General features: G+C 47.5%; 2 protein-coding genes across 4 annotated transcripts in view; one reads left to right on the top strand and one right to left on the bottom strand.

Annotated features, from left to right (window-relative positions):
* Positions 1-24,729, top strand: part of LOC311525909 (glutamine amidotransferase-like class 1 domain-containing protein 3, mitochondrial) — a 65,194-nt gene that overhangs the window by 30,522 nt on the left and 9,943 nt on the right. Inside the window, exon 1 of one of the 3 annotated variants that reach the window (XM_084638394.1) lies at positions 24,187-24,326. The exons of the other annotated variants lie outside the window; for them this stretch is intronic. Coding sequence (XP_084494520.1) covers positions 24,219-24,326 — 108 coding nt within the window. The 5' untranslated portion in view covers positions 24,187-24,218. Of the gene's footprint in view, positions 1-24,186; positions 24,327-24,729 lie in introns of those variants that run through there. 3 annotated transcript variants of the gene reach the window in all.
* LOC311525758 (uncharacterized protein) lies at positions 1,052-20,664 on the bottom strand. Its single transcript, XM_084638098.1, has 9 exons — positions 20,580-20,664; positions 19,958-20,071; positions 15,155-16,840; positions 14,458-14,557; positions 13,972-14,120; positions 13,685-13,797; positions 6,105-6,194; positions 2,568-2,690; positions 1,052-1,993 (listed from the first exon to the last, which is right to left on the bottom strand). Exons 1-9 carry the CDS (start codon positions 20,638-20,640, stop codon positions 1,790-1,792), a joined length of 2,640 nt encoding a protein of 879 aa, XP_084494224.1. The 5' UTR covers positions 20,641-20,664; the 3' UTR covers positions 1,052-1,789.

Raw genomic sequence — 24,729 nt, 5'->3', positions numbered from 1 at the left:
AGCAAAGCCCCCAGGTTAAGAACAAAAGCCTGAGAGGTGTGAGGTGGGGGATATGCGAAAATGGAGCCTCACTACAGCTTGGTTGGGCTCTGGGCTAACCAGAATGGACTCTGTTTTAACCTTTATTTCTCTGTGCTAACCTAAGGACTTCTTATGGTGTGTTCTAGTTTACTGATAAACTCGACTGTTTTGACACTGCCTGACTGTCACTGTAAACACTGGGTGAGGTGCACTAATCCCTGAGGCGTGTACAACTCTCTACCAGGAGTCTATTTCAGCAGTTGCACTTGCTGGACGGAGCTCAGGATGTGAAGCAGGAGTGCTGGAGCCCCAGAGACTCAGTCTAAGGAGGCGGTGAAGCCACCTGGCCTACCACGATGGAAGAGTGAGACCCCTTGGGGGTCTGGCACATCAGATGTGTTCCTCCAAGAGACTTTTCCAAAGCTGCGGGTGTAGCACCGATCCTCTGGATTTGTGAAATGTATACTACTATAATTCCACAGACCTCACTGAATTTAACACCCAGTTCAAAGACCAATCAAACTCCCACTGAAGTCAGCAAGGTCCTTTCCATTGACATTAGCTGGAGTTTGATCAAGTCTTCACACCGATCAAAGTGAGATCAGAATCAGGCTCAAGAGTTGTTTGGCCGGAAAGAGGAAGGGCAGGTGAAGGCAACAATAACGGCTGAATTTCCATATCCAGCTAGGGTTCATCCTGTGAACAATTTCTCATGTGAGTTTGAATCTCCTGTTCTCCTCCCCTAGCTCAGCATCCACTACTCCATATAGAACCTGCACCAGAGACATGAAACTTGCTGTACAAATGTGCATCATTACAGTATACAATGAAAGCCACAGATTTGGCTCAACAGAAACGTTTCGTGAATTCATGTTGAAAAAAACGGAAATGCTTGATTCTGACATTTTCAAAGTGAAACGTTTTGATTCTTCAGTTCGAAACAACTTTGCATTTCTAAATTTATCTCAGTTTTATTTTTAAAAGTTGAAACAAAACATTTCATTCTAAAAATTAAAATGTCCGTTTTGACCTGAAACATTTGTTTGGTTCGGCCAGCAAACTGAAAAATCAATACAAGGGTCTGGCTCTGCATTCTCAGGTTTAAGTGCATTTGATCCTTCAAAAATGTGCCTGCAGTGTAGACACTGTCAGCTCCCAGGGCGATATCATTCCCTCAGAAAGGAGAGTCTTTCCTGAAACTCCACTACTTCTGCAATCTTCATTTTGAGCCAAGTAGCTAAACTTTAGGTACCTGTCTTTCTTGGAAGAAGGTGCCAACATCCAGGGACATCTCCTATCAACCTTGATATTTACACTACACTCATGACCCCTGGATTCAAGCCTCTGAAAAGATCTATTTTGGGGAGGGGGGCAGGGTTCACCACTTGTTTCATGTAGGGTTCCCTCCTAAACAAATCAATATAAGTAACGTAAACAGAAAGACTTTCCCAAATCAGAGGCCATATGACCAGTCTTCAAATTGGGGTGAAGAATAAACCCTTGAAGAGGGACCTGGGGCCAGTAAATCACTCCAGTAAGACTGTTTGATCATAGATCGTATTTGGTGAAATCTGGTGGACTCCAAAGATGAAAACTAACAGTGTACGTTCCTGGGTTATAAATCACCCCCAGGCAGGGACAGTTTAGCAATATCCGTAGAAGGGTGGATTCACTGCACCTAAGACTGGGATCTCTCTTCCATCCTCTATTTTTATCTGCATGTCACTTACTGGAAAGCCCTTCCCTGGTGAATGTGTAACTGGGTTGCTCAGAGCTTTGCTCCCTCTTCATCAGCGCTGAACACACTGTTAGTGAATGATGTCAATGTGCTCTCTTCTGGGCTGGCAGCATGTATCCCATTGGAGATGGCATGGGAGAGGTGCTGCTGCTTCTTCTGGCCCGCCATTGCAATGCTGCCATTGGTATGGCCCTGCATGTGTTTCCTCTGCACTTGCTCCAGTATCTGTAGTACCTAGAGTTGACAAACAGGATTGGGACTTGGATATTGAGTGGCAACAGCACTAACTTCTTTTGCCATCACAAGATACCATAGTGTTTTTAAAGCCACACTGGCTGGCCCCTCTCTCTTGCGAGTTGCACCCAGCCTTCACTTCAGCTCAAAGACTCTTGGATTGGCAGAAATGAAGAACATACACTTCAAAGTCCCAGCTGCTGACTGGCAATGGATTCCCCTCCATCTTTTAATATAATGGAATAAGGAAAACCCTTTGCACTAACGTATGAGGCACCGTTCAACCTTGGATCTCAAAGCACTTTACATAAACGTGCAAGTATCATAACCCCATGCCACAGATGGAGACGCTCTTGCACAGAGAGGGAAAGTGACTTGTCCAGGGTCACATCAGACTCAGGAACAGGACACGGGCATCCTAACTCTCAGTCCCTGGCTCTCCAGCACTAGAGTGTTGGAGAGGTCTTTGCCTCCTTGTGGATCTGGGTGCCTCCCTGTCCTTCCAGTACTCACTCAGTGGAGAAGGGAAAGAGAGAGAGAAGGGGAAGAGAAATACAGAAAAGAGATGGTTTACCTGGGATTTCGGAACAATGCCGACCCTGAAGAACCCTATGTTTCCACTCTCAATCTTGGTGCAGTCCACAACAGTGGAGGCAATGTTCTCTGGAGAAGGCCCATCGCATAGAACTGCATCCACCTTGATAGTAAGCAACACTCATATTACGGGACCCTTCTCAGGCAGTTGGTTAAAGGGGGGAGAGTTCCCCTTTCTCAATGGATTTAGCATTACCTACAGCCATGCTACAGATTCCCATCCCCTCCCTCTCCTTTTTCCACCTTGCATTGGCCAAAGTCACCAGAAATCCCTGGTGATTTCCAGAAGTCACCCAGTGATCTTGGGTGACTTTGACCAATGCAAAGTGGAATTAGTTCACTAAGTAAAACTCAAGGGCCAGATCCTCAGCTGGTGTAGATCGGCACCATTCCATTTACCTTAACAGAGCTATGCTGGTTTACATCCGCTGAGCATCTCTAAGGTTGCCTTTGTATGCGTAGGATGTCAGAATGGTCAGATGTGAGAATGGTGAAAGAACAGTGGTCCCCCTTACTCTGAGCCTAAGTCATCCTCACATGAACTTGCCATTAACTTGTTGTCTCAAGTTCTGTATTTTCAGTGGGAAATATCCAGTGCATTCATGGGATTACTTAAGGCATTAACTCTGCTTTCAGAGTTTAAAAACTGGAAAATACAAGGATCTGGTAATTTAATTGGCAGTGCTCATGGAAGAGGAGAGTCCCTTAAGATTCAGAACGTTTTATAACTCCCAATGGTTCTAGTCTCTACAGCATTGGTCATAGACTTAGAACTTTAGTTCTGAAAACTAAAACAAAAGACAACAAGGGTTCTAGAATCTTTGACATCCCCAAGGGTTCTGGAACATTAGAATGTCAGGGGCTTTAACACTTCTAGGTCCAGAAATTTCCTGGTGCAATTTCCTGGTGCAAGTGCTGGAGGAGCCAACTAGGAGGAGAGCTTTTCTTGACCTGCTGCTCACAAACCGGGAAGAATTAGTAGGGGAAGCAAAAGTGGATGGGAATCTGGGAGGTAGTGACCATGAGTTGGTCAAGTTCAGCAGAATACGGACCCTGGACTTCAGGAAAGCAGACTTTGACTCCCTCAGGGAACTGATGGGTAGGATCCCCTGGGGGAATAACATGAGGGGGAAAGGAGTCCAGGAGAGCTGGCTGTATTTCAAAGAATCCCTATTGAGGTTATAGGGACAAACCATCCCAATGTGTCGAAAGAATAGTAAATATGGCAGGCGATCAGCTTGGCTTAACAGTGAAATCCTTGCAGATCTTAAACATAAAAAAGAAGCTTACAAGATGTGGAAGATTGGACAAATGACCAGGGAAGAGTATAAAAATGTTGCTCGGGCATGTAGGAATGAAATCAGGAGGGCCAAATCACACCTGGAGCTGCAGCTAGCAAGAGATGTTAAGAGTAACAAGAAGGGTTTCTTCAGGTATGTTGGCAACAAGAAGAAAGCCAAGGAAAGTGTGGGCCCCTTACTGAATGAGGGAGGCAACCTAGTGACGGAGGATGTGGAAAAAGCTAATGTACTCAATGCTTTTTTTGCCTCTGTCTTCACAAACAAGGTTAGCTCCCAGACTGCTACACTGGGCAACACAGCATGGGGAGTAGGTTGCCAGCCCTCTGTGGAGAAAGAAGTGGTTAGGGACTATTTAGAAAAGCTGGACGTGCATAAGTCCATGGGGCCGGATGCGTTGCATCCGAGAGTGCTAAAGGAGTTGGCGGCTGTGATTGCAGAGCCATTGGCCATTATCTTTGAAAACTCATGGCGATAGGGGGAAGTCCCAGAAGATTGGAAAAAGGCTAATGTAGCGCCCATCTTTAAAAAACGGAAGAAGGATGACCCTGGGAACTACAGGCTGGTCAGCCTCACCTCAGTCCCCGGAAAAATCATGGAGCAGGTCCTCAAGGAATCAATTCTGAAGCACTTAGACGAGAGGAAAGTGATCAGGAACAGTCAGCATGGATTCACCAATGGAAAGTCATGCCTGACTAATCTAATTGCCTTCTATGATGAGATAACTGGTTCTGTGGATGAAGGGAAAGCAGTGGACTTGTTATTCCTCGACTTTAGCAAAGCTTTTGACACGGTCTCCCACAGTATTCTTGTCAGCAAGTTAAAGAAGTATGGGCTGGATGAATGCACTATAAGGTGGGTAGAAAGTTGGCTAGATTGTCGGGCTCAACGGGTAGTGATCAATAGCTCCATGTCTAGATGGCAGCCGGTATCAAGTGGAGTGCCCCAAGGGTCAGTCCTGGAGCCGGTTTTGTTCAATATCTTCATAAATGATCTGGAGGATGGTGTGGATTGCACTCTCAGCAAATTTGCGGATGATACTAAACTAGGAGGAGTGGTAGATACGGTGGCAGGTAGGGATAGGATACAGGGGGACCTAGACAAATTGGAGGATTGGGCCAAAAGAAATCTGATGAGGTTCAACAAGGATAAGTGCAGGATTCTGCACTTAGGACGGAAGAATCCAATGCACCGCTACAGATTAGGGACCGAATGGCTAGGCAGCAGTTCTGCGGAAAAGGACCTAAGGGTGACAGCGAACGAGAAGCTGGATATGAGTCAACAGTGTGCCCTGGTTGCCAAGAAGGCCAATGGCATTTTGGGATGTATAAGTAGGGGCATAGCCAGCAGATCGAGGGACGTGATCGTTCCACTCTATTCGACATTGGTGAGGCCTCATCTGGAGTACTGTGTCCAGTTTTGGGTCCCACACTACAAGAAGGATGTGGAAAAATTGGAGAGAGTCCAGTGAAGGGCAACAAAAATGATTAGGGGTCTGGAACACATGATTTATGAGGCGAGGCTGAGGGAACTGGGATTGTTTAGTCTGCAGAAGAGAAGAATGAGGGGGGATTTCATAGCTGCTTTCAACTACCTGAGAGGTGGTTCCAAAGAGGATGGTTCAAGACTATTCTCAGTGGTAGAAGATGACAGGACAAGGAGAAATGGTCTCAAGTTGCAGTGTGGGAGGTTTAGGTTGGATATTAGGAAAAACTTTTTCACTAGAAGGGTGGTGAAACACTGGAATGCGTTACCTAGGGAGGTGGTAGAATCTCCTTCCTTAGAAGTTTTTAAGGTCAGGCTTGACAAAGCCCTGGCTGGGATGATTTAATTGGGGATTGGTCCTGCTTTGAGCAGGGGGTTGGACTAGATGACCTCCTGAGGTCCCTTCCAACCCTGATATTCTATGATTCTATGAAATGCTCTATGGCATTCACATCCTTATGGATCTGAAGAGAAACCAACTACAGTGGCGGGTCACAGACTGTGTCATGAAAAATAAAAATGTTTGTGTTTATTTTGATTCCTTATTTTTCCAGCCTTCTTTCTCTCCCTCCCTCGCCTTTCTGGGATAAGCCTCAATAAGCTTCTAATTTACAATCTATCCCTGGATTTTAGTTTTAACCACTGACTTGCCCGCTGGGAGCAAATCGATATCAACTTGCAATCACATCTCCCTCAGCTCCCATGATGAATGTGAAGAAGCACATGGTGATTACCTTGTCTCCCAGTTTGGCGTACACCTGGTTGTGGTGAGTAGTGTCTGCTTCTCCAGTTGGATTGGCTGATGTGACTGCAATGGGGCCAACCTGGTAATTGAGAGCAAAATGAGAAAGTGGGTTTTGAACAGAGCTTCCAGCACAGAAACGATAATGCTCAGGGATTCATTTCACTTTATACTTTGTTTGTTGAAACCCATTTTAACTGAAGGAGGGTGCCAGAGTGTGAGTGTGAGGACAACAGTACAGTGAGGAAGATATGAAAAATTAGGCTGAATTGAGGAGGTCTTATCGAAACCTCCTTCCTTAGAGGTTTTTAAGGTCAGGCTTGACAAAGCCCTGGCTGGGATGATTTAACTGGGAATTGGTCCTGCTTTGAGTAGGGGGTTGGACTAGATGACCTTCTGGGGTCCCTTCCAACCCTGATATTCTATGATTCTAAGGCCAGAAGGGACCCTTGTAATCAACTAGTCTGACCTCTTGGATTACTCAGGCCAGAGAACTGCCCCAAAATAATTCCTGGAGCACACTTCCTCAGGAAGGAATGAAACATTTTAATTTCCTGGGACAGTAAATTACACTGGAACCCCAATGTAAATATGGGCAGCAAGCAAATTATCAAAGGAGCAGGCAGGGTGTCATGGTTTCTTCAGCAAAGGCCCACAGACACAGCAGTGGGGAAGGGGTCTGATTTGTGGAAGGTCAGGATCAGGTTCCAAATAAATTGCCTTAGTACAGGAACACCAGCCATCACACTGTTCTGGGCGATCAATGTGGCCCCACTTGGAGCTGTATCAATGGGGCATAGGTGCAAAGGTCAGCATTGCTGTAGGAAGTTTCCCATGTGCAGCGCTCTGTACACTGGGCCTGGCCACTAGGTAACTCGAGGGGATGGAAGACCACGAGTGTCGATGAAGCCCCCTCACACTAGGCCCAAGTGTCCTTGGCCCACCCCCCCGCCTGGAGGCACTCATAGCAGTTATGCTGAGGATCTGCAACAATATGTTGCAAAGTCAGACTGCCTGAAACTAAACAAGGCCAAACAGGGCAGATATGGAAGAACAATGCTGAATAAAGCAGCTTTATGTATGGTTTAACAGATGGTACAGAGAACAAGGGAACTAGCTGGTAACTGGATTGGCTGGCTATATGGATACTTAGGGCAGCTTGCTATTGGATAAGTATGCTGAAAAAAGGATGTATAAAAGCCTGTGTAACTTCCTGCTCTGGGTGCAGGATTTGAGATTCTATTCTCCCTGTACCTTGTTTGCAGCTGCAAATAAACTTTTCTGCTTCTCCACCCCGTTGTGATTATTGGGTGACGCACACCGGGCAATGAACCTTGCCGTTGTTTGCCTCTGGCACTGGGTGCCAGCAACAGCTTTTCGTGTCCCTGGGTGGGCGACGAGGCCTCTATTTAGCCTTGCCCGGACCCCTCCTGGAGGTCGAGGATTGCGGCGAGAACCGACGCCCAGTGCGCACCGGTGAGTTCATCGGGGGCCTCGGAGGAGACACGATTTGATCGCCCCCGGAGGGCACAACAGTGCAACGCACTCATATAGTGGAGAAGCAGCTGTGGGTGACGGTGGGGAACCGGTCCCTTGGACATAGGGGAGGAGCAGCTGCGGGCAATGGTGAGGAACCGGTCCCTTGGATAAGGTAGGAACCTTTTGAAATCCAGATTGTATGCTCTATTGGAACCTGGGGACGCCAAGAGTTACCCTGTAAGTATGGGACAGGGACAGAGCTCGGGGGTTAGGGCACAGTGTACGCCCCTAGAATGCATTCTAGCAAACTGGAAAGTGTTTGTATCAGATCAAATGACAAAAAGCCAATTGAAAAGGTTTTGTACAGTAGACTCGCCTCAATATCGGCTAGAGGACCAGGAATGGTGGCCACCGGGAGGGTCAATTAATTATAATATGATCCTCCAATTAGTTTTGTTTTGTCAGTGACTGGGTAAATGGAATGAACATCTGTATGCATAAGCGTTTATGGCTTTAAGAGATAGAACAGAGCTGTAATTCTGCAGAGCTGTAATTTGACTCCGACTGGTTCGGTAGCAGCTAATGTTAGTCCCCAGACCTCCACCCCCACTGTAATGGCAGATCCGGAGTCCCCTTTGGCCCCCACGACCCCACCTTATAAGAGTAGGATGCCTTGGGTTACAGAGATTGGTCCGAGCCCTGCTAGACACAAAGGGTGGGCTCTGGCTCACCCAGGCTCAGATTGCTCGGTACCAGGCTAAGCTGTTAGAGAGCTCTGAAGTCACCTTACAGCCTTGCCCCTCCCTTAACCCAGCCATCCTCTTGCCAGAAACAGAGGAACAGGAACATGACTGTTTAGAGATCATAGATGCCCAGTACTCCAGCCTCTGGATTTAAAGGATGTACCCCTCCCAAATGCAGATTATGAGTGGTACACTGATGGTAGCAGTACTGTAATAGATGGGCAAAGGAGGGCAGGTTATGCTTTTGTGCCCCTTCATGACACTGTGGAAGCCGAAGGTTTGCCCGCAGGGACCTCTGCCCAGCTGGCCGAACTAGTAGCCCTGACCCATGCACTTGAACTGTCAAAAGGAAAGCGGGTCAACATTTTTACCGATTCAAAGTATGCTTTTGGAGTGCTGCATGCTCATGCTGGCCTATGGAAGCAAAGGGGAATGCTGACAGCCCAAGGCTCCCCAGTCAAGTACGGGCACCAAATCCTCCGGCTCCTAGAAGCTGTACAACTTCCCTCGGAAGAGGCGGTGGTACACTGTAAAGCCCATCAAAGAGAAAATCAAGATGTGGCCAGCGGTAATGCTAGGGCAGATAGAGAGGCTAAGCATGCTACCACCCTGCCATCCCCTCAGACTGAGAACGCCCATATGCATGCCCTTATCCCATCAGTAGGGGAGCTTCCAACCCCTCAGTACTCTGGGGAGGAGAGACAGCTAACTGACAAACTTGGTCTCCAGGAAAAGGAGGGATGGCTCCATTCCCCGAAAGGGAAGGTCCTTCTACCAAAGGGCGTGATCCGGCCAGTATTGCAGAAACTGCACCAAACCACTCGTGCTGGCAGGGAAGCACTTATCCAACTAATGGGAAAATATTTGATCACATCCAGACTCCGACCCCTGGCTGCCCAGGTACAAGCGGGCTGCTTAGTCTGCCAAAAGAATAACCCCCGACCAGGACATCCTATGCCACCAGCTGCCCTAGAACCCACTCCGGGCCCCGGATGGGTGTGGCAAATAGATTTTACTGAGTTTCCCCGGACCCAAGTGTTCAAATATCTCCTTGTCTTAGTGGATCGGTTCAACGGATGGCCAGAAGCCTTCCCATGCCGTAATTGCACTGCCAGAACAGTGGCCCTCAAGTTTGTTAAGGAGATCATTCCTCGCTTTGGACTCCCCCAGTGAATGGAATCTGACAACGGGACACACTTCACGTCAAAAATCATCCAAAGCATCTCAAATGCCTTACAGATCCCCTGGAAACGCTATACACCCTGGAGACCGCAAGCCAGTGGGGTAGTGGAGAGTAACAATCAGACCCTTAAATGACATCTCTCAAAAGTGTGCCAAGAAGCCTCACTGCAATGGCCTGATGCTTTGCCCCTCGTCCTACTCCGTTCTCCCAAAGGGTAGATTAGGGCTTAGTCCCTTTGAAATTATGTTTGGAAGGGCATGGCCTATGAATGGCACCCCGGTTCTGTCAGGGGAATGGGAGTTGGGTAATGGTTTTTTGTCACAGTATATGTGTTCCCTATCTGCTATTCTCTTGTCTCTTCACAGGTATACCAAGGATTCCCAGCCTCTCCCCTTGGACTCTCCTGTCCACTCCTTACAGCCCTGTGACTCCGTGCTTGTTCGCACCTGGAAAGACGAGCCTCTCCAGGAAAAGTGGAAAGGACCCTATACCGTCCTGCTGATCTCCCATACAACGGCAAAGATCGAGGGACCCAAGAACTGGATCCATCACTGTAGTCTGAAGGCAGTACCCGCCCCCTCGTCAGCAGAACAGTGGACCGTCCAACCTGCTGACTCCTCATCTAGTGACGATCTCGGGCTAAAGCTACTGTTTAAGAGACAAAAATAGCGTGCACCTTAACGCCAAAATGGGCCCACCCAGGTACTGGAGACCCTGGGTTGGGAAGACTCTGGTGATAATTAATTGGGTAACATTGTTATTCTCCGTATTGGTATTTCCAAACTGCATATCGGGAGCATAACTCCTTTGTTTCACTTGCGCACCATGTTGCTACTTTAACAAACCAGACTGATTGCTGGGTATGGGCTCCAACTCCACTGTCCCCCAAAACGGGAATGCCCCTTGACATGCTGCCCCTGACCCTAGCAGAATTAGCCACCACCAAAGAGCAGGAAAGAATGGACTTGCTGTTCTGGAACAAGACCTCTTTACAGCAGGCCACCTATCAGGACCAGGAGTATTCAGTTGCAGTACTCACTGAGGGAGTGTTATGTTTTACCCGAAACCAATCTGATCATTATGGGCGTCCTGTGGGAAAGAGCTCCTGTGTTGTTACACAGTGGGCTGATGGGTATTGGATAAAGACCAAAAGGGGAGGCCATCAGTGTGGATGTAATTTTACGAATAATTTTACTACAAAAGAAGGGTTTGGAAATATAACTAGCCGTCCAGTTAATATCTCCAATGTAGCAAGCCAATGGTGGGTTTGTAGTGGTCCCTATGGCGAGTGTAACTTGAACAGCACAATTAGAAACACTCCCACTTGTACCCAATCAGGAGGATGGGATGCCCCCTTAGGGGCATATGAACTGTTTGGAAAAGCAGCCAAAGCAGCCTTAAATATCCCAGGAATCCCCTTAAGAAACAGTCCTTACTGGGCCCTACAGGGTCACTATTTTGTATGTGGCCGAAAGGCTTACAAGGTGCTGCCAGCCAACTGGACGGGTAGCTGTTATATAGCTCATGGAGTTCCTCATCTATCAATAACTGCCACACTGCCCAGAAAAAAAGATTAAAAATGCCCGAAATACCTCTGTTAAGTCCCGAGAAAAGACTCTGCGGGGACTGACTACGGCATTGGAAGGCAATATAAAGAGTCCCCTCACACAACCGAGAAGTTTGTAGGGTGCTCTGTACTGGGAATAGTGCCACTGTTTACCGGGCCATCCATGGCATGCATAGGCCGCTATACTGTAAGGCTGCAAATGGTACTTGAGAAAGTGGCCTTAGAGTTAGAGGACTCGGTTAGTGATTTAGGGTCAGCAGTAAAAACATTAAATAAAGAGGTACAGCAGCTCAGGACGTTTTCCCTCCAAAACAGGCTGGCTTTGGACTATCTCTTGGCATCCCAAGGAGGGGCTTGTGCCCTCGTCGGGCCCCGATGTTGTGTATATGTAAATGATAGCAGTTATGAGATCTATGAAAAGGTGGTACAGGCTGAGGCCCATGCCCGAGCTGGAGCACAGGTTGCCCATTCTGCCCCCGAGATTGATTGGTTGCAAACCTTGTTTTCAGGCTGGGGTTTGTTGTTTTGGCTTGGTGGTTTATTTAGCCTGTTATTGAAACTTCTCTTTCCTGTATTGCTTGTATTAATGGTATTATGCTGTGCAGTATCATGTGTCAGGACCCTTTTGCAAAAATTAATAAGTCATTCTCTTCAAGGCTATCACAAAGTGCTTATGCAAAGTCCTATTGTAAAGAAATAAGTAGCCCAAGTGAGAAAACTCAGAGCCAAGGCTGTTGAGTGTTCTCAAAGGAGGGAGTTGTTGGGGACACTGGACATGGCCACTAGGTAACTCGAGGGGATGGAAGACCACAAGTGTCGATGAAGCCTGCTCGCACTAGGCCCAAGTGTTCTTGCTCCCCCCCCCCCCCAGCCTGGAGGCACTCACAGCAGTTATGCTGAGGATCTGCAACAATATGTTGCAAAGTCAGACTGCCTGAAACTAAACAAGGCCAAACAGGGCAGATATGGAAGAACAATGCTGAATAAAGCAGCTTTATGTATGATTTAACAGCTGGTACAGAGAACAAGGGAACTAGCTGGTAACTGGATTGGTTGGCTATATGGATACTTAGGGCAGCTTGCTATTGGATAAGTATGCTGAAGAAAGGATGTATAAAAGCCTGTGTAACTTCCTGCTCTGGGTGCAGGATTTGAGATTCTATTCTCCCTGTACCTTGTTTGCAGCTGCAAATAAACTTTTCTGCTTCTCCACCCCATTGTGATTATTGGGTGATGCACACCAGGCAACGAACCTTGCTGTTGTTCGCCTCTGGCACTGGATGCTGGCAACACCACTGAATTACACCCAACCACACCTTCATTTGCTGCTGCCACCAAGAGTTCATACAGAAGACAGCAGGAGAAGTGCTCAGCACCAAGCAAGAAAGGGCAAAAGCTTTTCTACCCAGCAAAGGCCAGAGTAAATGGCCTTAAGGATGTATCAAATGGGAAAACAAAGATGTGGCATGTGACATTAGAGAGAGGAGTTGCCTTGAGATAGAAGCTATGTGGATCACATCCTTGGACTGAGCTGTTTCTGTGACTTGGTACGGTAAATACAGCTGTCCACCTCTGCATTACACTAACACAGGCACATTTGGGCAGCGATGTTGTCACCCCACGTACCGCTGCTGGGGGTAATTTATGGAGCAATGGCATTGGTTCCATAATTTAGGTTGAATAAGCATCATTTGTTCCACGGTCCAAAAAAGGATCATATTGCATTCAAAATATGAGGTTAGATGTAAGATGGCGGTAGAACTTTTCTAGTAAATATACAGTGAATCGGACAAGAGGGGTGAGAATTATGCATTTTCTAGGTTTCTAACATTTGGATTGTTGGGTTTTTTGAAACATTCTTGTAAGCAACTGTGCAACCAAACAACTGCTATGTGTGCCTGCAACCGTAACCTTAATGAAGTTTTTTGTGCCAGTAATAATAATACTCATCACTTTTCTTCCCCAGAACTTTACAAAAGTGAGTATCACCTCGAGCTGGGCTGGAAAGGATTGTACAATCCCGTGAAAAATGTTGAGATTTTGACCATTGTCCCCCAATCCTGAATTGGAATGAAATGTCAAAATCTCCAAAACTTTCAGGAACCAAAAATCCAAAAAAACTGTTGGTTTGGGTCAAAACATTTTGTTTCAATTTTGACCTTTTACGATTATTTACTCAGCTTCAATCTCAAAACAAAAAGTCATTCAGAACAGGAAAACTGGCATTTCTTGTTTTGAAAATATCGAAACAGGAGCTTTTGACACTTCCAAAACTTTTTTTTCCAGATCTTTTCCACTGAATGTTTTGGTTTTGACAAATCGGCAATTTCCTATCAACAAATTCCTGACTGGCTTTAGTATCGTCTCATTTTACATCAGGAGTAACAGCGAGGTGAAGTGACTTGCCCAAGATTAGACAGTGACAAAGCTGGGAGAAGTACCTAGGTCTCCTGACACCCGCTCCTAGACATTGCACCATGTGCTGACTGCTAGTTGTTGACACCAAACCTGTCCACTGTGGTCCACGTGATCATTAGACCTGTCACTTTTCTTGCTGCTTGACCTTAGCAAGCCGAGAGAGATGTGCGTTGGTCACTCACCAGATCAATGAGATGTGTGGTGACGGAGCAGTCGGGGATACGGATGGCGATGCTCTGAGAGGTACCGACATATTTAGCAGAGTCTTTCATCCCCAGGAAGTCCACCCATTTCCCTGTAAGGGGAAGAGCCACACAATACTTGCTGATGTGGGTTGAGTCTACAAACAGTGGTGGTACCATGCACCTAAGCAAGGAACGGCCCAGCATTGGTGCACAACATTGCTGTGTTTTGGCTCAGCACTACTCTCCACCTTGGGGAAAGCTTGACAGCAACAATATTCTCTCACCTCTGGGAACCACCAGACTAATGGGAGATGGCCAGGCAGCCACCATGAATTCCCACAGCATGGGGTTGAACAAATGCTTCGTAGGTTCCAGCTGCTTCAGACTAGAAATCCAAAGTGACATGGGGCGATCCTGAGCCTGGCGCTTAGTCCTGTAAAGAAGACAAAAGAAAGGAATGCTCTTTAGCCACCATGTTTTGTTCTTTGTACAATCTTGTGATGTCCCAGCCAATTGGTTCCATCAGCTGGCAGGAGCCAGGAATGTTCCAGAGACAATTACCCCGCTAGTTGTTCCCTCTTCTAACCCTGATCTTCACCCGCAGGCTTACTGCTCTTATGAGGGCTGAATCATGGCCCTTGCACCTTCAGACCTGTTGCAGCAGACACTGCCCAACAGCAGCTATCAGTTGCCACTTACAGCCTGTGACTAGAGTCTCCACTAGACTATTAGAAGAAGACCTGGCCTGGGCCTGTAGTAAAAACACTTACTTGTAAGCTTTCTCTACGGCATCAGGTCGATTGCAGGCTGCCACCAGAACATACACTGTGTCGGTGGGGATGCCACAAGCTCCTCCATTCTTCATGATCTCTAAGAACAGGAAACAACCCAGATAACTGCTGAGTCATAAACTCACAGAAGAGATATAGATGGACAAGACAAACTACGGGCCCTTGGCTTCATCCCCTGGCTGCTAAAGGGTTGCCCACTACAGTATATTTTCCAGTGTTCATTAAAGGAGAGTTATAGGTTATATCCAGGCAGGCAAGTAGGCATCCCACTATCCAGAGAGTAACCCTCCCCCTCTATCCCCTGAAATATCCCAGCAAGGATTCCCAGAAGCTGTGTCATGTTGCAGTGCCAGCCTGTGGGATTTGTATGAAGTAGATGGGATGGCCAGCCAGGGACAGAAACCAGGAGATATTGAACCACATAAGTGGGTGCAACGCCATTGACTTCAATGGAATTTCTCCCACTTACACCAGGAGAGCATTTGACCCCTACTTCCCACTCTCCTGCTCTAACCATTTGACCATACTGCTTTGGTCAAAATGCCATAGTATAATCAAAGTTTGTAGATTCAGATGGGGAAAAAAATGTAGCTCTTCTTCTATCATGACTTCTCTTCAAAATGAAACCCCTCAGTTAACCCCTACCCCTGTTCTCTCCACTATACATTTTCCTTACCTGCAATTTGCTTGACTGAGGAAGCTTTCCTGGCAGGCAAGTGAAGGCATTTGGTGTTTCCTCCCCCAGTACCACTGAGTTTCATAATAGGCCTACCCACAGGGAAGTGGGAACCTTCAAAGGTACTGTTGAAAAGAGCAGACAGGAAGCAGTAGAAGCTGGCCAGCCCAAAGATGATGGTGACAGCAATATCATAGCCAGCTGGGATGGCGTTGACTGCATCCAGCAAGAAGCTGATGAGTATGAGTAAGAAGGTGAGGGAGTAAATGAACCAGGAAATGCTTAGGAAGAGAGTGCAGAAGACAATGAAGCAATTGACAAGCATGAGGGCAATGATGCCTACAGCTACTTGGAAGCCCCTGCTAGTGCCATAGAGACCACCATATCTGGCTAAGCCCCAGATGATCCACATGACCCCGTAGAGAATGAAGGCACTGCTCTCCAAGGTCTTACCGCGGGCAAAGGCCACTGAACCACATAAAAGCTTAAGGATCCCTCCGGCTACCACCACCCAGGGTATGACAATGGTAGCAAGTGGTGCCCTTGGGTCCACTGTTATCGTGATAGCAAAGGAAGCAAGGACGCTGCATGCAAAGCCAAGCACCTCGGCATCGGCATACTTGGAATAGCCAAGGTAGGGAGCATGAAGGTCTTTCCCTTCACGAAGTTTGAGATGACTGCTGCGGGACAGCAAGGCCTGGACCGTTCCCTCCCCTGTAGGGATTTTGGCACTTGCCTTCATGTTGTACTGGTAAATGAGAGCCATAAGGGCCGAGGCCACAAAGATGGCCACATCCACACCTTGGGGACCACCTTCAAAAAAACCATGAGGGCGACAGGCTAGGGCGATGCAGTAGGCCACATAAAACAGCAAATACAGGCCATCCACCAGGCTTTTAATGGTGATGAAAAGACCCAAGACAGCAAAGAGGATAGCAAAAACCACCAAGAAAGGGACGGGGAAAACCGGCTCATCCTGCTGCCAGATCCGGTACAGGAGAGAATAGCCTCCAGCAAATTTCAACACCGAGGTGAAACCAAAGAATGTGGCAGCCAATGTATCCAAGGCCCGGTAAGAGAAAATGCAGACCCCAATCTGGTAAATCCCAGCTGCCCAAAGCCAAGGTACTTGGCCCACAAATAGATTGCTGGTCACTCCCAGGAGCCTGCAGCCAAAGACGCTGGCAGACAGCATGTTCAAGATCAGACCAATGACTGCCAAGTCATTTGTGTTGGCACCATTGGCCTGGACCTGCTCATTGGTCTTGCTCTTGGCCAGATCTGTGCCAGGAAGGGTGATTTTCTCCTTGCTGAGGAAATAAAGACCCCTCCCCACAGCAAAATAGCCCACAATGAAGCAGACAATCATATAATTGCAAGCCACTGCCGAGGAACCAAAAGCTGTGTTATAAAGCATGGCAATTTCATGGGCACAGGCAAGCGAAATGCAAGAAGCAACCATGGCAAGGATGAGCTCTCTTTGAAGGATGCCCACCACCCCAATGATGAGGAGTCCCAAAGTAAATGTTGCCAGGCCAGGCACAACGGCATTGCGGAAATCATCAATGCCATTCAGGACCCCTTGCCCTGCCAGGATGTGGATGACTCCATAGCTGCACCACAGCACTGAGATGGTCAGACACAGCGACTTGAACAAGGGGGCACTTCTCAGGCTCTTCTGAACTCCTATGAGGGAAATAAACAAAGGAAGCAGGGATGCCACCAGCTTGTAGAGACACCACCGGGACAACAGGCTGTGTTTGTCAGTGTGCCAGAGTGACACGTCCCAGCGCCACATTTTGACGTAAATTGTATCACTTCTTAATGATAATGAACTTACACGTGTTCCCACAACAAACTCTCTGCCATTTTCCACACCTCCAACCCTTGTTCATGGACCATCCTTCCCAGTCTGTGTCCATTATCGTTTCTTCATCAAATTCCATTATGTCCATACGAAGAAAGTCAATAATAATTGTCATAATAGACTAGTACAATTAAAGTGCTGGTGATCCCTCCTCTGGGTTTCCCGGTGCATCCTGTCCGCTCCATTTCTGTCTAGTTTAGATTGTCAGCCCTTTGGGGCAGAGCCTGTGTGTATTACATGTCATGTACAGCACAGAGCAACGTGTTGGCACTTAATACATAACCAGTCATTCATAAAGAAGCATAGGAACTGCCAGACCTGATCAGACCCAAGATCAATCTAGTACAGTGCCCTGTCTCTGAAAGTGGACAGAGAACTGGATTAGAGAGACTTAAAGTTAAATGTGAGTTTGAATGGAATTCCGCTATCACCCCAAAAACAGTATTACAACTTTACAAACATGCTACATGCCCTCTTCGCTTCCTATATTAGACCACCACCTTCCATGGTGCCTCAGGATTTCCACGATCACATTACTAACCCCTAGTGTTGTGAAGTTTATCCCTAGGCTGGGAGATGCTCATTCTGGGCTGGAACTTAGCACCCAAGAATTTCCCCATTTCCATTCCGTTCCGTTATGGCCTTGTGAACCGGCTCCATGTTGGGAGTGGGGGCTAGAGCAAGGCATTGTGGCATTGTGCCTTTAGTGCTCCCGTGTAGCTAGCCACCCATTCATGGCTGCTGCTGCACAAGTGTGTTGGGGGTAAGAAGCGCTCCACACTTATATCAGTGCAGGGTGGCCATAATTTAACCCTTTGCGTTTATGCCCCCAAACTACTGGGCTAAGTAATAATTAGGCAATTCACCTCTAAGGGTACAAGAGCTCTCAAGCCTTCATGTGCAGGTATTCTAGGGTTACCAACTTTCTAATTGCACAAAACCAAACACCCTTGCTCTGCCCTGCCCCTGCCCTGCCCCTTCCCTGAGGCCCCTCCCTTGTCCCTCCCCTTCTTTGAGGCTCCACCCCTACTCATTCCAGCCACGCTCCCGCCGTCGCTCACTCTCCCCCACCCTCACTCACTTTCACTGGGCTGGGGCAGAGAGTTGGGGTGTGGGAGGGGGTGAGGGCTCCACCTGGGGGTGTGGGCTCTGGAGTGGGACCAGAAAGTAGACGTTCAGGGTCTGGGAGGGGGCGCTAGGCTTGGGCAGGGTTGGGGTGTGGGAGAGGGTGAGGGCTGGGGTGAAGGCTCTGGGGTGCTGGGGATGAGGAGTTTGAGGTGCAGGAGGGGGCTTCAGCTGAGCCCAAGGGGTTTGGAGCGCGGGAGCAGGCTCAAGGCTGGGGAAGGGGGTTGAGGTGTGGGAGGGAGTGAGGGTGAGGGCTGGGGGTGCAGGCTCTGGGGAGGGGCTGGGGGTGAGGAGTTTGGAGTGCAGAAGGGAGCTCCGGCTGGGGCAGGGAGTTGGAGTGGTGGAGAGTGGTGGGCTCCAGCAGGGGGCTCAGGGCTGGGGTAAGGGGTTGAGGTGCAGGAGGGGGTGCAAGGTGTGGGCTCCGGGAGGGGGCTCAGGGCTGGGTTAGAGGGTTGGGATGTGGGAGTGGGGGCGGGCTTTGGGAGGGAGTTTGGGTGTGGGAGGGGGTTCCAACTTGGGGTAGGGGGTTTGGGGTGTGGGCTCTGGCCAGGCAGCACTTACCTCAGGTGGCTCCCGGGCAGTGGCACAGCGGGGCTAAGGCAGGATCCTGCCTGCCCTGGCTCCATGCTGCTCCCAGGAGCGGCCAGCATGTCCAACCCCTAGGCAGAGGCATGGTTAGGCAGCTCTGCGCGGTGTGTGCCGCCTGTGCCCGCAGGAGCCACCCCCGCAGCTCCCATTGGCCATGGTTCCGAACCAATGGGAGCTGCAGAGCTGGCACTGGGGGCAGAGGCAGCACACGGAGTTTCCCTTATTGCCCCTGCACCTAGTTGCCGGACATGCCAGCCACTTCCGGGAGCTGTGCAGAGCTAGGGCAGGCAGGGAGCCTGCTTTAGCCCCACTGCACCGCCGACCGGAATTTTAACAGCCCGATCAGCGGTTTTGACCGGAGCCACCAGGGTCCCTTTTCAGCCGGACATTCTGGTCGAAAACTGGGTGCCTGGCAACCCTAGGATGTTCACTGTCCTCTGTCATGATTGACCACGGCCTGACGTGAAGACAGCACCTGCCCACTGAACCAAGGCTACCAACCCATTTCACGAGGGCCTTCAAAAAGCTGCTCCATGCTAAGGGCCTGATCCCAAACCAGTGAGGCCCGTTGATAGATTCCCATTGACTTCAGTGGACTCTAGATCAGGCTTTAGGGCAGCTTTGTGCCAGCACTGGCTGAGAGTAGATCTGAACCCAGTACTTAGAGGTTAAAAGCTTTGTTACCCATGACCACTCTCCTCTGGTTAGCATTTTGTTTAATATCTAGCAAAATGCCAGGACCAACACAAGGCAATTCCACTAATGCCTCCCTTAAAATAAATGTACTGAAACCTAAGCATCAGTCTCTTCATTCCCCCTGGTGGGGAGACATGAGTAATTCTCCAGTCAGTCAAAATAGTTTGAAACTTTTTATAACCTGGGATTTCCCCCTAAAATGATTATGACCTTGGCAACTACTTACTAACACACAGTTTAATTCACTGCCTTCCCTTAAACTACCACTCTTACAGAGCTTCGAAATTGTTTTTATAATGAGCAAACTTCCAGTGCAGTGAGCCTAACTCAGTAAATGATTCATTTAGAACTGATGTTTCTTTCTCAAGTCCCTCTGCACATTGACAAAACTGGTGCCCTGGCATATCATTTCAGGTGAGAGAATCAGTGATCTGGCAAGGTTATCGGCTGGCAAAATAGAGGTCAGTACAAAAATATGTATATAAGCTGCAGAAAGGGCTGTTAGCTGCCAGTGCTCCTGGTCTTACCTGCATATGCCAAGAGAGCTGATATAACAAACAAAAGGACGCCCAGAGTCGTGCTGGGGATCAGAGGGGCTGGGCTGGTGAAGCTGTAGGAGTACACAGCTAGCAAGAGGGATCCTGCATGGAACACAAAGGGAAAGAAACGTCTTAAAAGCTTTCCAGGAAAAAGGGAGACAGAGGGAGATGAAGGAACAGAGAAATGCAAAGAAAGAAGGAATCAAGAAAGAGGAATGGAAATAGAGAGCAATCAGGGAAAAGAGGAATCCAGGGAAGAGAGACAGAAGGAGAAAAGAAAGAGGAAAGTGAATCTCAGTAAAGAATTATGTTAGAAACTACACTGTATTGGAAAGTTTAGGTTTGACTCCCAACCAGAACCGGCCAAATGGAAAAGTTCAGCTCAGTGTTTGAAAGGCAAGACAAACATGTTATTGACTGCTTTATGCAGATTGGTTTATAGATCTAAGGGTTTTATCCAAGCCAGGAAGATTCAGAGAACCCATTGCTGGGAAGAACTCTTTCTTTCGTAACAGAATCTAGTTAGTCCCCATTTAAAATGTGTAACCTCATTGGACAAGAACGTCAATTCCACCACCAGCCTCCCTTGCCAGGTAAACTTGGTTCCTACCTGAAGCAATGCCCAGGAGCCCTATGGAGTAATGAAGTGACTGGACCCGTCCTTCTGCCATGGCCAAGTTTGCTGAAGACTCAAAGGCAGGCTGAAATGCTGTCTCTCTCCCTTTTCCTACCTCTTTATAGTCAAACCTACTCCACTGGCTGCTGTTCCTCCCAGCACTCCACCCCTTTCCCTAACAGCCACAGCTTCAGTTATATTTCCCTTGTGAGTAGCAGAGAAGGAAATGCAAGTGGGCTGTTAACCGTAATAAACTTCAGTCTGTGACTCAGCCTGTGCTTCTCCAAGCTTTCCCTGAAGGCCTGTTAATTTTACTCTTGATTAATTCTTGCTAAAAGGACACCTTATAAATGATTGGCAGAGGTTATTTTCACGCTCCCCTGTTGCAAATGGGACAGTTTGGGTACTGAGGAAAATAGTTCTAAAAAAATCCATCTGCTGGTGCTAACAAGCACACCCTCACTCTCTGAGCAGCCCTGGGTTCCGTCATGTCTCCTGATTCCTCTTAATTCCTAACACATTTAGAAATGCCAACACTGGCTGGTGTGTGCACTGCTGTAGTTAGCTGGATGGAATCAGGCCTGCTCTAGGGTATGCGATTATGCCGCCCCCTGCAGGCTGCCCTCCAAAGAGGACACAATTCCATCCAGCCTGGATGTCCTATGTCTTTTTCTCCCACAATAAGAATGTCTTCATTGCCCCACTGCCTTTACCACTGAAACAGCAGGTACTGGAGCCCTGGCCTATGATGGGGTTTAACCCTTGTAACTCTGAGCCCTGTCAAGCGAACTCCAGTCTTACCTGCACTCCTGTGTTGACATGGGGTTAGCGGAAAACTAAATCTTAGCCAACATGAAGCCAGTCCAAAAGGGAACCTGGCAGAGAACTGGAGAAGATGGTTGTTACCCTTCCAAATGTTCCTCAAAGCACGTGGCACTGCATAAAAATGGGAGAGGGTGAAGTCCTGTATACGGATACTCATGGGATGGCCAGATGTGTGGGACAGCTATCCTAAATTCCAGTGGGAGTATGAAGGGGGCTATGAACTGCTCGGCAAAGGCATTTTAAATGCCAAGAATAGCTGCGATCTGCATTAGAACATCACATTTTCTTTACAAGAAAGTAGCTGCCAGGTCAGACCATTGTCCATTATGTGACGGTCTGTCTTATAAAAGCAATGTCATGTTAGTCTGAGGAGTTAACAGATAGGATAGTCTCAGAGACACATTTACTGAGGAGTCACTTGATGAATACAGCCTGCAAGAGAAGCGAGGGGGCCATGGCAGAACAAGTAACAGCCACAAAAGGCAAAGACGCTCAGACAGACCAGAACCAAACAGCAATTCAGGTGCTCACAGTGTATCATGTGTCTATTGGATCAAATCCAGATATGGCCTTAAGTGGTGATGTTAGTTACACATCAAGTGGAAGTTGGTCAGAAAACAGTGATAAGCAGGGGCCTTAATAGAGCTTTGTGGGAAAATTTCTACTGCATTGGCCAGCAGTTAAACACTCCCTCCCACCGATTTGCATCTACATAATTACTAACATAGGGCCCAATCCTGTGAGGAACTGAGCTCCTGCTGAATCTTCATTGACTTTAGTTAGATTGGGGGCACTCAGCACTTCTTAGGATTGAGGTCATGATAACAGCTGAGTATGACCAAATGTTAGTGTTTTTAAAGGCTCCGAGTTCTGTGCTGTGCTTCATCCCAGAATCTCCCCTCTAGAGCAGTTTAATTCCCCATTACTGCTCCCAAATTGGTTTTCATTAAACGCCTGAGGCAATGATTACATTTAATTATACTCACCCCTCTTTGACAGCATAATGCCCTTTCGAGTCAGTGGGATACCTTTGGACTTGTTTACACTTGAAAGTTAATTCAGATTAACGAAGAGTGTGAATTTAAAGTGCCATAGCTATTCCTGATAACTCCATGTGTAGACACTCTTACCCAAAGTGGATTAAAATAATCTTGAGTAAGGCACTCTTAACCAAGAGTAGTTATTCTGGAATACATGAATAGCTATTCTGGAGTCACTCCATCTGTAGACAAGCCCATTCTTAATTGACTTTAACAGGGTTTGGCTCAGGCCCTAATATACGATAAACAGGTATGCAGTGGCATCAGCACCATTTAGCATGGGGAGGTATTGTAAAATGGGAGACAGCTCGGCCAGTTTGTAACATACGCAAATGGATTATGTTTGCAGTGTGCACTAGATTTGTTTGGATCTGCCACCGTTCCCATGCTATATCTACTCAGTAATATGACTCCATCTAACTGTCTGAAGGAAGAAGAACTAATTATTTTTTCAACTACAGCATGACTTGGCAGTTTTGTATCTAAACCAGGAAGGAGTGCATTTGCACACTATTTGCATCCATAGATACCAGCTGGGTTTTTCCACACCCATCATGCAGGTTGCCTGCATTGGGTTTAGTAAAAGCAGCGTAGGGACCAAATGTGCATTGGGATTAAATGGACCTTAATTGGACTTTTCTCCGTCTCTAATGTTTACGCTGCTTATTCTGGTTTATAAATGGAATAGCCATGAACACATAGTGCCTGGTGTCATTGTTTTTTAAAGTATGCCAGTAATAACTGCAGGCACAGATGCTGTGGTGATGGGCACCCTGTACATACTTGTAGTAGATAATTAGCACCCCAAACTGTATTTTTGTTAAGGAAAGGCTATATCACAATAGAGACCCAAACAAGAGGTATTTCATAAATAATCTCAGGAGACTATCTAACAAGTACTCCTTTTCTTTTTGCGAATACAGACTAACATGGCTGCTACTCTGAAACCTATCTAACATTATTTAGGGATGCTGCACGAGACTTACCTGCCTTTAAGGAATGGAAATGTAGGCATCTCCTCATGCTGAGAGCATCCCTATAAAGTGAAAGAATGGTGGGTGTATCATAATGATGATTGCTCAGGTTGATGGATTTTTCCTGGCCCTTGCCTCTATAACACCACTTTTACTGCAGTCAGAGGAGTTACATTAGCGTAAAGCTAGTGTGAAGGTTCAGAGAACCGAGCCCCTTGTGTCTAAATTCATGGCCCAAAGGCCAGAGAATTAACGTGTCGGTCTGTAGAAAGCCTGCTGTGTGGAGACTGAGCTTAGAGACAGAGGACATTTAACAATGGAAAGGGAACACTGCCTGTGCGGCAAAAAAAATTAAAAAGTACATCCCTGGTGTCCCTGCACTGACTGGAGTGGATTTAAACGACGGGTGCACTTGGCTGAGTGCATGGCTCTGTTACATGCCATTATACGTATAAAAGTCTCTGTGCATTAGTCTGCAACACAATTGATAATCGATTGAGAAAGGAAAGATGAGCACGGGTAACCAACAAACAGCTCCGGCTAGCTGGGAATTGCCCCTGTGCCAATGCACAAGGACAGCTAACAAGGAGCTGCTGATTGCACAACATTTATGTACACATCAAAGCCTGCTTTGGAGAAATAGAAAACTTCCTACCAGTAAAGGGCTCTGTCCAGCCCATACGGCCCCACCTTGTCCTGGGGCGGGATCTCCTGCTATAAAAGGCTCAGGGCAGTGAACAGAGAGACACAGCAACTCCAGCCTCCTAGAGAATCCACCTACTCTGAGTCTGAACATGTGCAAGAAGGTAGCCATTGTTCTGTCCGGCTGCGGGGTGTATGACGGCAGTGAAATCCATGAGTCTTCTGCCGTGCTGGTGCATCTCAGCAGAGAGGGGGCACAGGTAAGAAGCACTCTGGCTCTGGGGCCCAGGTCTATCTTGGCTATATATCCTTTTGCCCTGGGCTGCTCTTTACCATCTCCTCCACTGCAGAAATTATTTTTGGAATCATTGGAGCAGTAAGTCATAGTTTCCTTAGGTGTTATTTCCAGCTGCTGCTGAGATAATCAAATTGCCCTAGTGATCAGGTGGTGGGTGCAGTACAAAAATCTAGATAAGAGACTGTCTATCTATCAAGATTTGTGTACTTGTACCCAGATTTGTGTACTTGTACTTGTATTCGTGTACCCAGAAACTTGATCACTACGGGAATGTGATTAGAAAACCTCTAGGTAGTCTCTTATTTCTATACCTTTCTTCTTCTATCCAGAGCTCACCACTTTAGCACCCAGAACTCTTGCAGTAG

The sequence above is a fragment of the Lepidochelys olivacea genome, assembly GCF_965140295.1.
Source record: "Lepidochelys olivacea isolate rLepOli2 genome assembly, chromosome: 9".
Taxonomy (NCBI): domain Eukaryota; kingdom Metazoa; phylum Chordata; order Testudines; family Cheloniidae; genus Lepidochelys; species Lepidochelys olivacea.
This window is presented reverse-complemented; position numbering and strand designations above follow the sequence as displayed.

Bases quoted from the DNA above. Each gene is read 5' to 3' on its own strand.
- LOC311525758 (XM_084638098.1), bottom strand. From the start codon at position 20,640: ATGGCAGAAGGACGGGTCCAGTCACTTCATTACTCCATAGGGCTCCTG. The intron at 14,558-15,154 runs GTAAGGAAAATG...TCCTGTTCTTAG, and splicing joins CTCAGTCAAGCAAATTGCAG to AGATCATGAAGAATGGAGGA. The intron at 13,798-13,971 runs GTGAGAGAATAT...TTCCCCTTACAG, and splicing joins TAGTCTGGTGGTTCCCAGAG to GGAAATGGGTGGACTTCCTG.